At 36.2% G+C, this 15,180-nt stretch overlaps 1 protein-coding gene across 3 annotated transcripts in view; it reads left to right on the top strand.

Moving 5' to 3' along the window:
* The window catches only part of SPIRE1 (spire type actin nucleation factor 1), a 317,606-nt gene that overhangs the window by 143,202 nt on the left and 159,224 nt on the right, over positions 1-15,180 (top strand). For all 3 annotated transcript variants that reach the window (XM_054587329.1, XM_054587328.1, XM_054587330.1), the window contains exon 4: positions 5,902-6,027. In XM_054587329.1, coding sequence (XP_054443304.1) covers positions 5,902-6,027 — 126 coding nt within the window. The remainder of the gene's footprint in view (positions 1-5,901; positions 6,028-15,180) is intronic.

Genomic DNA, 15,180 nt, shown 5'->3' on the forward strand with positions numbered 1-15,180 from the left:
TTAGACCATTTGAGTTGTTCACGCCTTTTGGCTACTGCGAATAATACTGATAGGAACATTCATATATAAGTTTTTGTTTGAACATTTACTTCAATTATTTTGGATATACAAGGTGGGACCCCCAAAAACCCAGACTTTATTTGTTAAAAATTGTGTATTTATTCTTACATCTTTAAACTTCAGTAACCTTCAAATTACTCTCCATTAGATGCAGTTTGCCTATTGACACTTTTTTCCACTGCTCAAAACAGTTTTTGAACTCATCAATGTTGATTCCTTTTAGTGCTTCTGTTGTTTTTTATTTCACCTATTCCACATTGGCAAAACATTTCCTTTTAAGAACTTTTTTCATCCAGGGAAAACAAAAAAAAGTCATTCAGGCCAAGATCCGGTCAATAGGGAGGGTGGAGCATGGGGATTATGCTGTTTTTGGTCAAAAACTGCTGAACACTCAGGACATTGTGGGCAGGTGCGCTTGTAAATCACCCATCATGAAATGGGAAAATGCGTTGAGAGTCTTCAAAAAAAAATTCACTGAAGCTGAGTGCAGGCTCTCACAACAATGCCAGCTGGTATGTTGATACAGATGAGTTCCCAGAACACTCCCAGTGAGGGAAGCCTGTACTACACAGGGCCCACCCTCCAGAAGATAATTCCAGTTTGGGGGGTTTTGTTTGTTTGTTTTTGTTTTGCTTTGTTTTGGTCCCTCATATAGCTAGGAGTGAAATTGCTAGATCTCATGGTAATTCTATGTTTAATTTTTTGAGGAACCACCAAATTGTTTTTCATCGTAGCTACACCACTTTACATTTCTATCATCAATATACAGGGTTCTAGTTTCTCCACATTCTTGCCAACACTTTCCATATTTTATTTGTTTTTATAACCATCCTACTGGGTGTGAGTGGTATCTCATTGTGGTTTTTATTTACATTTCCTTGATAACCAATGACGTTTTATTTGCTTTTCGGTCATCTGAATATCTTTAGAGACATGTCTATTCAAGTCAATTTTTTAAATTGGGTTGTTTGTCTTTTTGTTGAATTTAAGTGTTCTTTATTTAGTCTCCATACTAGGCCCTTGTCAGATATATGATTTGCAAATATGTTCTCCCATTCTGTGAATTGTCTTTTCACTCTCTTAATAGTGTCCTTTGATATACAAAAATTAGCTTTGATAAAATTTAATTTATGAATTTTTTTGTTAGTGCTTGTGCTTATGGTGTCAAATCTAAAAAACTATTACCAAATCAATGACAATAAAGGTTTACTTATGTGTTTTCTACTAAAAGGACTATAGTTTTGACTCATATTTTTCAAAATTATATTTTAATGATTATGTTATTACAGTTGTCCTGAATTTTCCCCCTTTGTCCCCCTTCACCCAGCACCCCCCCAACTGCCTCAGGAAATCCCCCCACCATTGTTCATGTCCATGGGTCATATGTATAAGTTCTTTGGCTACTCCATTTTCTCTACTGTACTTTACATCCCCATGACTATTCTGTAACCATCTATTTGTACTTCTTAATCACCTCACCTCTTCACCCATTCCCCAAAACCCTCTTCCCATCTGGCAGTCATCAGAACACTTTCTGTATCCATGATTCTGTCTCTGTTCTTTCTCTTTGCTTAATTTGTTTTTTAGATGGTTGATAGATACATATTTTTTGCCATTGTATTGTTCATAGGTTTGATCTTCTTATTTTTCTAAAATAAGTTACCTGTTAACATTTCATATATAATGGTTTGGTGATGATGAACTCCTTTAGTTTTTTCCTTTTCTTGTCTGGGAAGCTTTTTATCTGCCCTTAAATTCTAAATTATAGCTTTGCTGGGTAGAGCAATCTTGGCCGTAGGTCCCTGCTTTTCATGACTTCGAATATTTCTTGCCAGTCCCTTCTAGCCTGCAAAATTTCTTTTGAGAAATCAGTTGACAGTCTTATGGGAACTCCCCTGTAGATAATGAATTGCTTTTTTCTTGCTGCTTTTAGGATTCTCTCTTCATCTTGAACCTTTGACATTTTAATTATGATGTGTCTTGGAATGGGCCTCTTTACATCCATCTTGTTTGGGACTCTGTGCTTCTTGGACATGCATATCTATTTCCTTCATCAAATTAGGGAAGTTTTCTTTCACTATTTTTCCAAGTAGATTTCCAATTTCTTGCTCTTTCTCTTCTCTTTCAGGCACCCTTATGATTCAAATGTTGGAACGGTTGAAGTTCTCCCAGAGGCTGCTCATACTTTCCTATTCTTTTTGGATTCTTTTTTCTTCTTGTTTTGTTTGTTTGGTTTTTGCTTCCTTTTGTTCCAAATCATTTATTTGATTCTCGGATTCATCCATGCTAGTGTTGTTTACCTGTAAAATGTTCTTTATTTTAATGTATCCTTTGTTTTTGACTGAATCTTTTTTATGCTGTTGCGGTCCTCCTTAAGTTTCTTGAGCAGCCTTGTAACCAGTGTTTTGGACTCTGCATCTGATAGATTGCTTTATCTACATATTGTTTAGTTGTTTTTCTGGAGTTTTGATCTGTTCCTTCATTTGGGCCATGTTTCTTTGTGTCCTCATCTTGGCAGCCTCCCTGGGTTTGTTTCTATGTATTAGGTAGAGCTGCTTTGACTCCGTGTCTTGGTAGTGTCACCTTAATGTAGTTGATGCCCTGTAGTGTCCAGTGGCACAGCCTCCCCTTTCACCCAAGCTGGGTACTCGAGGCGCACCCTTTCTATGGGCTGAGTACACACTCCTCTTGTCGTTGAGCCTTGGTTGCTGTTGGCCGATCAATGGGAGGGATTTACCCAGGCCAGTCAGCTGTGAGGATTGGCTGTGACCACTGACCACCAACCTCTGCCCTCCGTGGAGAACCAGCTGTGCAGGTGCAGAGTGGTGGCCCTCTGATGTGGTCTTTAGCTGTCTACTAGGTGCACTGGCCCTTGGGTTTCCTGGGTGGTGCAGGCCAAGAACAGCCCCCACCTGTGTTTTGCCTGGAGCCACCCTTCCTGAGTTATAAAGCAGTCTGAGATGGCTGCTCTTGTGCTTGGTTTGGAGATTCCCAAGCAATGCCAAGCTGTGAATCTAGGCTGGCTCTTGGTAGTGGCCAGCCTGGGGCTCCCTGAGGCCAGCTGCTGCTTGTTTGAGAGGATTTAGGTAGTTGTGCAGTATGAGCCAAGACCACCCATTCATATGGAAAAGCAGCTTGAGTGGACCCATAAGTTGTGTGGGTCAGAGTCTCTGGGGATCTCCAAGGCAGGTCAAACAGTGTTAACCAGGTTGATGGAGTCTCAGGTATGGCACCAGCTTGCCAGTTCTATTTGGGTGGATGCGGTTTCTTTAATTCTGTGGTTGTCAGTCAGAGTTCCATTCATCTCAATTTCTGATGGTTCTGAGTGATGGTGGTTCTACATTTTAGTTGTAATTTTTTTGATGTGGTTGTGCAAAGAGGTGAGCCATGTCTGCCTATGCTGCCATCTTGACCAGAAGTCTGAATGATCTTTGGTTGGTTCTTATATTTAGTTCTCTGATTAATTTTGAGTTGATATTTATATATGGTACAAAATAAGGGTGCAACTTCATTTTGTGCATGTGGATATCCATTTTTCCCAGCATCTTTTTGGTGAAAAGACTCTTGTTTCTCTACTTAATGGTCTGGGCATATTTGTCAAAAATCAACAAACCATAGATGTGAGTTTGTTTCTGAACTCTCAGTTCTATTCCATTAATTTGTATATCTGTTCTTATGCCAGTACCACACTGTTTTGTTGACTACAACTTTATAGTTGGTTTTTAAATTTAGAAGCATGAGTCTTCCAACTTTTTTTTTTCAAGATTACTCTGGCTGTTTGGGGCCCCTTGCAATTCCATAAAAATTTTAGGATTGGCTTTCCCATTTCTTCAAAAGGGCCGGCAAGATTTAGTCAGAGATTTCATTCTGTATATCACTCTGCATAGTATTTTGAAGACAACAGTACTTCCAATGCATGAATAAAAGATGTCTTTCCATTTATTTAAGTATTCTTTAATTTATTTCAGCAATGTTTTATAGTTTTCAGTGTATAAGTCATACATACTTGGTTATATTTATTTCTTACTATTTTATTTTTTTGATACTATTGTAAATGGAATTGTTTTTTAATTTCATTTTGTTTTTCATTGGTACTATACAAATTTTTTACATTGATCATGTATCCCACAACTTTGCTAAAATTGCTTTTTAGTTCTAATGTTTTTTGTGGATTCCTTTGGATTTTCTATGTTTAAGATCATGACATATGCACTAAAAAAACATTTTTAGACCTACTTATTACCTTTATATCAGTGTTTTTCAAATTGCAGGTCCCAGCCTATTAGTGGGTTGGGAAATCAATTGAAACATGTAAGTTTTGTTTTGTGAAATTTTTGTATATAATGCATATATATATATGTATGTGTTTAAGTCCTTATATAAAATATATTTCTTAACTGTGAATTACAGCAAAATATTTTATGCCATATTTTACAACATGTAATTGGAATGTAAATTTATGAGATTAATTAGATAGAAGTGAAAGTCCTAGCAGTTGCCTTTCATTACCTTGGAAATGATAATTCTATATTGAAAGCTGTTTTCTGGACACAAAAATAATGGAACAAAAAATATGCTCTTTGTTCATTGGTAGCCCTATGAATAATAAGCTTGTGAGATTTTTGCTTTTCATGATTCCTGGTAATTAGTTCTTAACCTGTTTTTGGTACTGTAGAGAAAGTTTCTTACTGAAACTCCAGATATTTTCTTGAGAATGTATTTTATTAAAAATAGTAACCTAATGCATACCCAGTACTTATTACAAATGAAAATAACAAAAAGCCATATTATGAAGGATATTATAATCTACAAACATATTTTACTCTCTAATAGATAGAAATTATCAAAATATAATAAAGTGTGTTTTCACAAATTGTATTAATGTTAAATTTACTGACTTGTAAATAATTAAGGGAGAACTCACAGCTTTTTAATGCAGGTGAGGTACTTTGAAATATAACTATTATACATGGATACACAATTATTATTTTATGGAAAGATGAAATTATTTCTGTACACTAGACTCTTGATAGGATACCTTTCCAATCTAACAAATTGAATGGTGTTTGATTTTTTAAAATTGTTGTTCATGATGTTAAATTTTATCTTTTACTCACAAGTAGTTTTGTGGAGATTATGGGCTATGTGTAGAAAAGGACATTAGGACTGTGTAAGTATCACCAGTGGAGTCATGTTTCCCTCTCTTCTCTTTCCCCTACTTCCCATCTACTGATAAGGATCTTCCCAGGTCTCCAAAAGTCTTCCTGGCAGTCTTTTTACTACATTACATAATCCAACATGTGTTGGAATGAGCTAGGCCTTCAAAATCCAATTCCCCTTCTCCCTCATGTCAACTTTGTGACTGTGGACAAGTCACTTGAGTTCTCTTAGCCTCTGTGGCATTTGCTATAAAATGGGGGATGATTTGGGGTTACATGGAAGACTGAATGCTATTGTGCTTTCTCTATGATGTATGAAATATAGTGCCTGGCATAATAAATACTCAGTAAATTGTAACTCTTAAAATACGTGAGTTATGATTTATACTCAATAAATGGTAATTCTCTTTCTATTCCCAACCAAAACATTTATATATGTCCTATCATTTTGAAATAGAAGCTAACTAATTCTAGTAAGCTCATCTCTGCCGTTGGATGTTTGTTAGTGGACCACTCACTGATATTCTTGTGATGCATTAAGCTTTGGCTAGTGGGAATTGCAGAATTGCCTTGCTGTCCGATATGAAAATATAAATTTACTAGATGTGTCTATTTTTAAGTTACCCCCCCCAAAAAAACAACCCAAATAATTAACAAGCATCATTATTTTCCTCTTCTTTAGTTATGTGCTGCTCATCTCTCAACTGAATCAGAGGCACCAAATCACTATCAGGCAGTATGTCGTGCACTGTTTGCAGAAACAATGGAGCTGCATACATTTCTAACTAAAATTAAAAGTGCAAAGGAGGTAAGTACCATTGCTTTCATATTTATTGGCATTGTGAAAGATAAACATGAATTTTTAACATTGTCCATTGTATTATTTACTTATTATCATCCTTCTCATGACTACTGCATTTCATTCAAGAAAGAAGCAAGTTAGGCAGAATTTATTTTTTTAAATGTGTGTGAATTCATTTCATAAAAACAAAGATATTTTTATAAAGCATCCTTACAAACAGGGAATAATTAATTCTGAATTGGTTTAATCCGCTTCCCCTTCTGACTTGATTTTTATCCTTTTTCTGCCACTCTTTTGTCCATTTTAAAACATGTTAGTATGCTTTCAGGAAGAGATAAGGACTCGGAAAGAAGACTACACCTTTGATAATTCTGTTCTTTTATAGTAGATTTGATTAAATTTTTAATGGAGGAGATGTGAATTATTCAGATTATCCAAAATCTTTCATTTATTTTATCAAATTATTATTTATTAGTGTCTGTGAGTTAAAAATACTATGTGTATAGTACAAAAAGAATCATTCTAATTTATTTACTAGGTGAATTGCCATATTATTTGTTATACAGATGTTCATCAAGATTCATGAGATCTATATAAAGCAGCACAGCATCTGACACATAGAAACAGCTTAGTACATGATAGTGGGTATTGTTTCATTTATGACTAAAGTAGAGAATTTATCTGAAACACTAGTTTAGAATTAAGGATTACACAATTCATGGAGGTATACATGTAGGTTATATAAGGGAGAAAGGAAAATATTAACCTATATTAGTGAAATAAGACTAATAGTAAGTGACAGATGTTTCAGTGAGATCACCCTTAATAAATCATGTTAAATAAATCCAGTTTATATATATGAATTAGAGCTCTAAGCATTCTTCTTCAGTTCTTGCCAAGCCACTACTTATAGTTTATCAACCAATGAAAAGCTATGTCTATTATATATATAAAATATATATTTTTTTATATTATATAAATATACATATTTATATACATTTTATATAATATAAAAATATATATATATATATATATATTTTTTTTAAGGATTTTGTAGAGTTGGACCCAAGAAGCAAGCCTTCAACAGGGTGGAAAGGGTGAACTATATGTTATTTGAAGAATAATGATAAATACATCATGGAGTAACTTTTCCTCCTGGACAGAACCAGAGGATGTAGAGTTCAGTTAAACTTCAGAGAAAACATCTGAAAGCACAACCTCAATTAAGGCTTAGTAAATAGTAGAAAAGATTACTTCTTAAGGTTGTAATTATCTTTCCCAGCTTATTAAAAGTGAAATTGCCTTATCCAGAAACACAAGCATTATTTTTAGTGTGGAAGTGCAATCTTTGCACTTACTAGAGTGAATTAAATAAATAACTTCTTTTTAAAGTCCATTTAACACAGATATCCTTAGGAACCATTTCTGAGCTTAAAATATGGTATTAATAAATATTTTTCTACTTCAGTGAGCTTTAAGAACAATTTTTTTTTTTGCTTTTGATTAAAGCTTTGCTTTGCCAAATATATCCTCAGAAAGAGATTTAAACATTATGAAAGTTTATTTAAATAAAAATCTCCCAAGTGGAGTAAAAGAACATGAGTGACTGGACCCACTGGTGGCTCTGTGGTGATACCCACAGAGACTGGCCAGGCCCTGCCTGAAGTTGGGGACCTTGAGGTCATGATTTCTGTCACATCTTACACTGTCCCCTTTTGGCACCACCCCAAATTTAAGTCTTTATAGGTAATAGTTCTGTCCTGTTTCCTCATCTCCTACTCTATTTCCCTACTTTTTGATCACTTCTTAACCTTTTCCATTCTCTACTTCATTTTAAAAAAGAACTCCCCAGTATGCTCAGGTTCTTCTCAAAACCCTTGTTCCCCCAATGGTAGTACTTTCTCTTACTTCCCTCTTGTGGGAAACCTCTTTCTCCTCCACATCTTCATATCTCTGGACTGAGGAGGATTAGTAATATACTCTCTCTCTCTTACTGTTTCCAAGTAACTACTCTTTATATCTGGCAAAAAGTTCATATCATCCACTTCTGTTACTCTTAAACCAATTGTCAGTGTCATCTGCCATCATCTTGAATGATTTCTTTGATAAAAAGAAACTATAGCTTTATTTCTTAACTTTCCCTCTACCTCAGTACTCTACCCAAACACACCTTTGTCCTAAAAATAACCTACAATCATCCCACCTTAGAAATCATGCATGGGCTCTTGTACCCTCTTCCTGTCATCCCTGCCCTGTGAGCTTTTTCCCTCATTGCCTCCTGACCTAGTCTTCCAGTCCTTTGCCTCCCCCATTTTATTCCAGTTTATCAGACCTTCCTGAATTCACTTCCTTTCCTCCATAGGTAGACTAGAATCAGCACTTTATCAGGAGTTCAGGCCCCCATGTCCAACCAGATTACTACACTACCCTTCTGCTGGTCTCCTCATCACTGTAAATCCTTTCCATCCAGTTCATCTTTTACATTGTCAATAAAAGGTTTTTGTAGATCACAGATCTAATCTGAGGAATGCAGCTCCAGGCCTAAACCTCCGTGTGATCTTTTAGGCTTGACCATGCACTGGCTTTTCTTAGCAGACCTCAGAGGGGAAGCTGCCCTCCCAATATGGGACTTGGTGCACAGCCAGTACTGCACTCTGGTATCCTGCAGGGGTTTCAGAGACTCAGAGTATCCCACTGGGCCAGCTGTGTTCATTTGTACAGCTATATTCTTAGCCTTGGTGCCTCCACTTGAAGACCCTTGGCTGAAACACTCTCCTCTCCTCTAACTCAGAACTTTCCATTCCTAGCTTTTCCTCTCTCCTTCCCACTGGCCCTCAGGTCTGTGAGATGGCAGAGCCTTTTTTCCAATACTCCTCAGCAGTAGAAAGACTTCCCCCACCTGCACTTAATGTCACCTGACCCTTGCTCAGTGCTGTTCCATAGGGACAAAATGGAACAAGGGGAACAAAACATCCTTTTTGGCCTCTTGTTTGCATTGTTCCAGTGAGTAAAGACTTTATTATTACATTCAGTTTGGCTCAACCTCCCTGACCACTAGACATCTGGCAGGTCTTCAGAGCCATGTTGCTCCCTGATTAATATGGCTCCTCATCATTTACATTTAAATTCCATTGTATTCCACACAGGCTCTTCATGGTATTTCTTCTGCTTGTGTTTTTATTCTTCTTTTCAACACTCTTTGCATTTTAAATTATCCAGTCAAAATTACTTATAATTTATGAATACATCATGTGATTATGTATCTGTGACTCTTGCACATTCTTTTCTTTCTGCCTGGAAATTCTTCCTCCCCTTGTCTGTTGGTGAATTCCTATTTATCCATTTAAACCCTGCCCACATTTTATCTCCATGTGAAATATTCATGACCTCTTCCAGCTCTAAGTTTTATGCCCTTCACAAACTGTATATCTTATACATCCTTCACTTTTGCACTTCTCATACTCCATAGTAGATATTTGCTCATGTATTTGTAATGTTTTCTCTGCAACTGCACCAGGTGCTTCTTGAGATAACTGACTGTGTTTTAAATATGTATATTTTATCAATTATGCTATTAAAGTTTTCCCATTTTTTTCTCCACATTATCCGTCTTCACCCTACACCTCCCTCCCAACAGCAACCCCCTGGCCCTTAGTTAATGTCCATGGGTCATACATATAAGTTCTTTGGCTTCTCCATTTCCTACACTATTCTTAACCTCCCCCAGCCTATTTTGTACCTACTATTTATGCTTCTTATTCCCTGTACCCTTTCCCCCATTTTCACTCCTCCCCATCCCCTCTGATCTCCACTTCTGTGATTCTGTTCCTCTTCTAGTTGTTTGCCTGGTTTGTTATTGTTTTTGCTTCCTTAGGTTCAGTTGTTGAAAGTTGTGAGTTTGTTGTCATTTTACTGTTCATAGTTTTTTATCTTTTTCTTAGATGAGTTCCTTTAACATTTTATATAATAAGTACTTGGTGATGATGAACTTCAAGTTTACTTTGTTTGTGAAGCACTTTATCTGCCTTTCCATTCTAAATGTTAGCTTTGCTGGATCCAGTAATCTTGGGTGTAGGTCCTTGCCTTTCATGACTTTGAATACTTCTTTCCAGCCTCGTCTTGCCTGCAAGATTTCTTCTGAGAAATCAGCTGATAGTCTTATGGGAACTCCTTTGTAGGTAACAGTCTCCTTTTCTCTTGCTGCTTTTAAGATTCTCTCCTTATTTTTAATCTCAGGTAATGTAATTATGATGTGCCTTGGTGTATGCTTCCTTGGGTCCAACTTCTTTGGGATTCTCGGGGCTTCCTGGATATCCTGAAAGTCTATTTCCTTGACCAGACTGGGGAAGTTTTCCTTCATTATTTTTTAAAAGAAGTTTTCAATTTCTTGCTCTTCCTCTTCTCCTTCTGGCACCCTATGATTCAGATGTTGGAATGTTTAAAGTTGTCCCAGAGGTTCTTAAGCCTCTCCTCATTTTTTTGAATTCTTGTTTTTTCATTCTGTTCTGGTTGAATGTTTATCTCTTCCTTCTGCTCCCAATCGTTGATTTGAGTCCAGCTTCCTTCCTTTTACTATTGGTTTCCTGTATATTTTTCTTTATTTCACTTTACATAGCCTTCACTTTTTCCTCCATTTTGTGACCATACTCAACCATTTGAGTGGGCATTCTGATTACCATTGTTTTTAACTGTGCATCTGATAGGTTGCTTAGTTCTATATTTGGAGCTTTGATCCATTCTTTCATTTGGGCCATGTTTCTTTGTCTTCATAAGCCTTTTACATTGGAAGGGTCAGAGCCTTAGTTAGGTATTGGTCTGGGTGAGGCAACTCAGGTTGCTACATTGTGACGCTGTATGTAAGGGAGAGGTCCAAGAGGGAACAATGCCACTTGCTCAGCTCTCAGCCGGCTTTCAGTCACTTCCCCTGCTACCCACAAGTGAATTGGTCTTTTCTGGTGCTGATTCCTCTGTGGGTGGGTTTGTGTACATTCTAGGACCCTGTGGGTCTCTCCAACAGACTCTCCTGTAAGGCTGGGAGTTTCTCCTGCCATTGTAACCTGCACAGATTTTTACAGCCAGAGGTTTTGAGGCTTTCTTTTCCTGCCCTTGAACTCTGGAATGTATGGTCTGTCTCACTCCCCAGCTGTTCCTCGTGGTTTATCTGCACCAAAATGTGGGACTGCCCGGTCTACCAGCCACCGCCTCACCCACTTGGCCCTCCAGCCAGCACCGTGCCACGTGTCCTGTCCACCCTGGATGCCCGTCTCTGCCCCTCCTACCAGTTTGGATAAATGTTTCTTCTTTAACTCCTTAGTTGTCAGATTTCCATACAGTTTTATTTTCTGGCAGTTCTGGTTATTTTTTGTTTTTAAATTTGTTGTTGTCCTTCTTTTGGTTATGTGAGGAGACAAAGTATAGTCTACCTACGGCTCCATCTTGGCTGGATCTCCTTGAGATAACTGTGTTTTAAATTATCTTCTATTAATGACTCTTAATGCAGTATGTGCATTTAGGAAATACTCTAGAAATGGTTGCTGAATTAAATATGTATACTATGTATGTTTTTTTCAGATATTCTGTTGGAAAGAAGTGAGTTTGGAAAGCACCTCTGACTATTAGAAACACTTTGGCCAGTATTTCTAGTAAATATGAGAACTTTTCAGAGGTATACATGAGATCTTTGAGTGTTCTTACCATTTTTTTACACATAGCATTCATTTAATAACGAGCCTTGAGAAGGCAAGCTAGAAAATATGTGGAAATCCTGACACCTAAGAACATTCTGTACCATTTAATTAGAAAGTCTATGCATAAATTTCCTGTCCACATTGAGGTTTTAGGAATACAGTCTTAAAAGGTTTAAATGGATTTCCTTTTCCACTGTGATGTATGCAGCCTTCTTAAAATTACAGAATATTTTCATATATGTATGTTAGTCAATTTAACCCTTCCCTTAAGAGTACTAAATTCATCCTAGTAATAAAACTGTATTAATTTGGTATTTTTACTGAATTTCTCAAAATACTTTTTACATTTTAAGAATCTGACTGTATTCTATATCTGTGAGTTGGTGTATATCACTTGGAACTTTAAAAGTAATAACCTCAAAACCAACAAGTTTATCTGATTATCAATGATGTTTCAAAGTCCTGTGTACATGTGTGTTTGAATAAGATTAGAGTAAAATCTTAGTATGATGATAATAGTCCCACGTCGATAGGAAAAAGTAATTTATTAAATTTGTTATATGTTCAATTGATAATTTATTAAAATATAAAATCCATAATCTATTTCCGAGTGTTATAGTTGTCCTATAAAATGGTAATTATATTTACTAGGCCTGGCTACATTGCCAAGCACAAAGCTTTGTAATTCACCATCTGTTTAGAAAGCAGTTCACTTTCATCCTACTCTTTTAATCATGTGATGATTTCCTTCTTAAACAGTGATTGAGATCCTTTAAGGCTATTCTCCTAATGACAGAGAAGATTTGGATAGGCCTGCTGCTAACTATGGCTCAAAGGCAATTTAATATCCTTGAAAGTAAATACATATTATAGTATCTCATAAGCAATTTGATATCCTTGTATGTAAGCATAGATGGAGGGACTACCCAAGCAATCCATTTAGTGTGCATCAGGTTGTAAGAAAGAAGAGACAGGCTCTGCCCTAGTGCCAGTGCCCCACCGTAGCCCAAACCTGCCAACAAGTGTGGCTAGTGAGCATGTGGGATAGAGAGTGGAGAATTTAGTTTGAGAGTTTCAAATGTAAATGCTTTTATTAGGAAAAAAGACATATTATTGGTATTATTCTTTAATTTGTTGCCGTCTGGGTAGTTTTGTTATTGTTAAGTGAAATTAATTATCAGTTCCTCAAACTTTTAATACCTGCTGCTCTCCTGTATTATATTGCTACAGCTCTGAGTGGCTTCTGTTGCATACTCCATCAAACCTCATGAACAATCCCGTGACTCCTGCTTTGGCATAGGCTTCTGAGCAGGATTGGAAAGAAGCATGTGTGAGCCACAGAGAATAAAATTTGGAGTTGGGGAAGGAATAGGGTTCACAAGGGAATGTGTGCATGTGCATGTGTGTCTATATGTCTGTACATCTCACACATGCACATAAATAGGAATGGGATGGAAGGAGGGAAGGTATCATGTTAAGTTTAGGTATGAAATAACATGGAGATCTGAAATGGGAAAGGACAGGTGTGTCATAGAAATGTAAAATACTGAGATAAAATAGTTTTAAGACTAGAAAGTAAGTTGATTTTATTCCAGTATGTCCTACATGTTCCAACTATTATGCCTCCATGTTGAGATTGTCTTGTGTGCTTGCCCCTCCACCCCAATTCTTTAGTAAATGCATTGTTTCATGGTATGACTGTATTCACTACAGGAGAAAATACTTGATGTATCAGAGAAGTACATTGTTTAAAAAAAATCTTTCTTTTTTTTTAAATTTATTTACTTTTTAAATACATTTGTCTCTACCTCCCCCCCACCTCTTTCCCTTGCCCCCTCCCACCTTCCCTCCCTCAGCTCTTCCCCTTTGGTTTTGTCCATGAGTCCTTGCTATATGTTCCTTGACTTTCCCCTTCCCTTCCCTTTCCCTGCCCCCCCTCTAAAAAAATCTTCCTTTTGAAAGAATCCTTTTTTCAAGCAAATAACTCATTATTTTATTTATTTTATATTTAAAATATTTATATTAACCCTGATCATTTAAAAAAGCCCCTTTATTGTTGATAAATCATATTCTTCCACTCATTATTCATGTGACCTCTTAAGTCAGATAGGTTCTGCTAGATTTCTTCTGCCAAATTTGTTTACTTGTCTTTAAAAAGGTATAAGGGGGGGGGGCCATTAAACATGCTAAGGTTCCTTCTAGTTAAAAAATTGTCTACAGAAAGTACAGTCCATGTAACAAAATCTTTTTTCTGTCCAACAAGTTTTCCTCATTTTTTGTACCAGTCTTGTAGAGGCAAAATGAATACAGATAAACATTATAACTGCATGACCAATAAAATTTGCTATGAGGACATTATATTCTATTTTATATTATTTTATTTTGTTTTTTAAAGATTTTATTTATTTATTTTTAGAGAGAGGGGAAGAGAGAGAGAGAAACATTGGCCTGCAATCCAGGCATGCACCCTGACTAGGAATTGAACCTCGACCTTTTGGTTTGCTGGCTGGCACTCAATCCATTGAGCCATACCAGCCAAGGCAATATATTTTATATTATTTCATATTGTAATTTTGAGATGGATTTTTTATAGGAGAGCAATTCAGCGTTGGCATTATTGATCTGTAACATTAGTACTATATTGACATTAGTACTATACTGATTTCAGTATGGATAAAAAATTCTGTATTTTAAAATTTAATGGTAAAAATCCCTGTAAAGAAGAAATTTCTACTGCATTAATATTAATCATAAATGAATGAACAGTAAACACAATTGAGCATTATGAAACATCTCATATAATTGCAGTAAGATATTAGATGGTATGTGAAATATTAGAAGGTATGTGAAATAGATTTTTAATTCATAACTTCTGTTTTGTCTTTTATAATTCACCCACATTTCATAATTTCTAAAATGCCTTTTTCCTCTTTTCTCTCACTTAGAAAATGCCTACTTATTCTGCAGAGCTAACTCAAATGTCCACTCTTCTGAAATCCTTTTTCTGATCCTGTACTCAAGGTGATGAAAATTTTCTCATCCCTTTCCCTTTCTTGCACCATACATATAAACAACCCCAGAACTAAGGTAGAATATTCCAGACATTTTGATCTTTGAGGGATAAGATGTCTAATATAGATAAGCCATCTTGGATTTCTTCAGAGGCAGGCTCTACAGGTGTGGATTGTCATTTCTGATTATCTGATTATAATGCTCTCTGATCTCTTCTCAAGTGTGACTTTCCCCATGGTGCTTAATTAGATTATTGTTGACATCTTAAATTCCTCTTATAAATTGTCTTCATTTGCCTTTTAATTATAGTTTTCCATTTGCTTTCTTTAGGCTTCAGCTGAAAGACATCTCAGGCCTCCACTAAACACCCTTATATAGTTATCAAAATCAGCCTTTTTCTTTAAAATCATGTTATCCTACTTATTTCTTTCCTAGCTGCATCAGTCTGTAGTTGTCTTGT

The sequence above is a fragment of the Pteronotus mesoamericanus genome, unplaced genomic scaffold, assembly GCF_021234165.1.
Source record: "Pteronotus mesoamericanus isolate MK-2021 breed Mesoamerican mustached bat unplaced genomic scaffold, CSHL_Meso_final scaffold_118, whole genome shotgun sequence".
Classification (NCBI taxonomy): domain Eukaryota; kingdom Metazoa; phylum Chordata; class Mammalia; order Chiroptera; family Mormoopidae; genus Pteronotus; species Pteronotus mesoamericanus.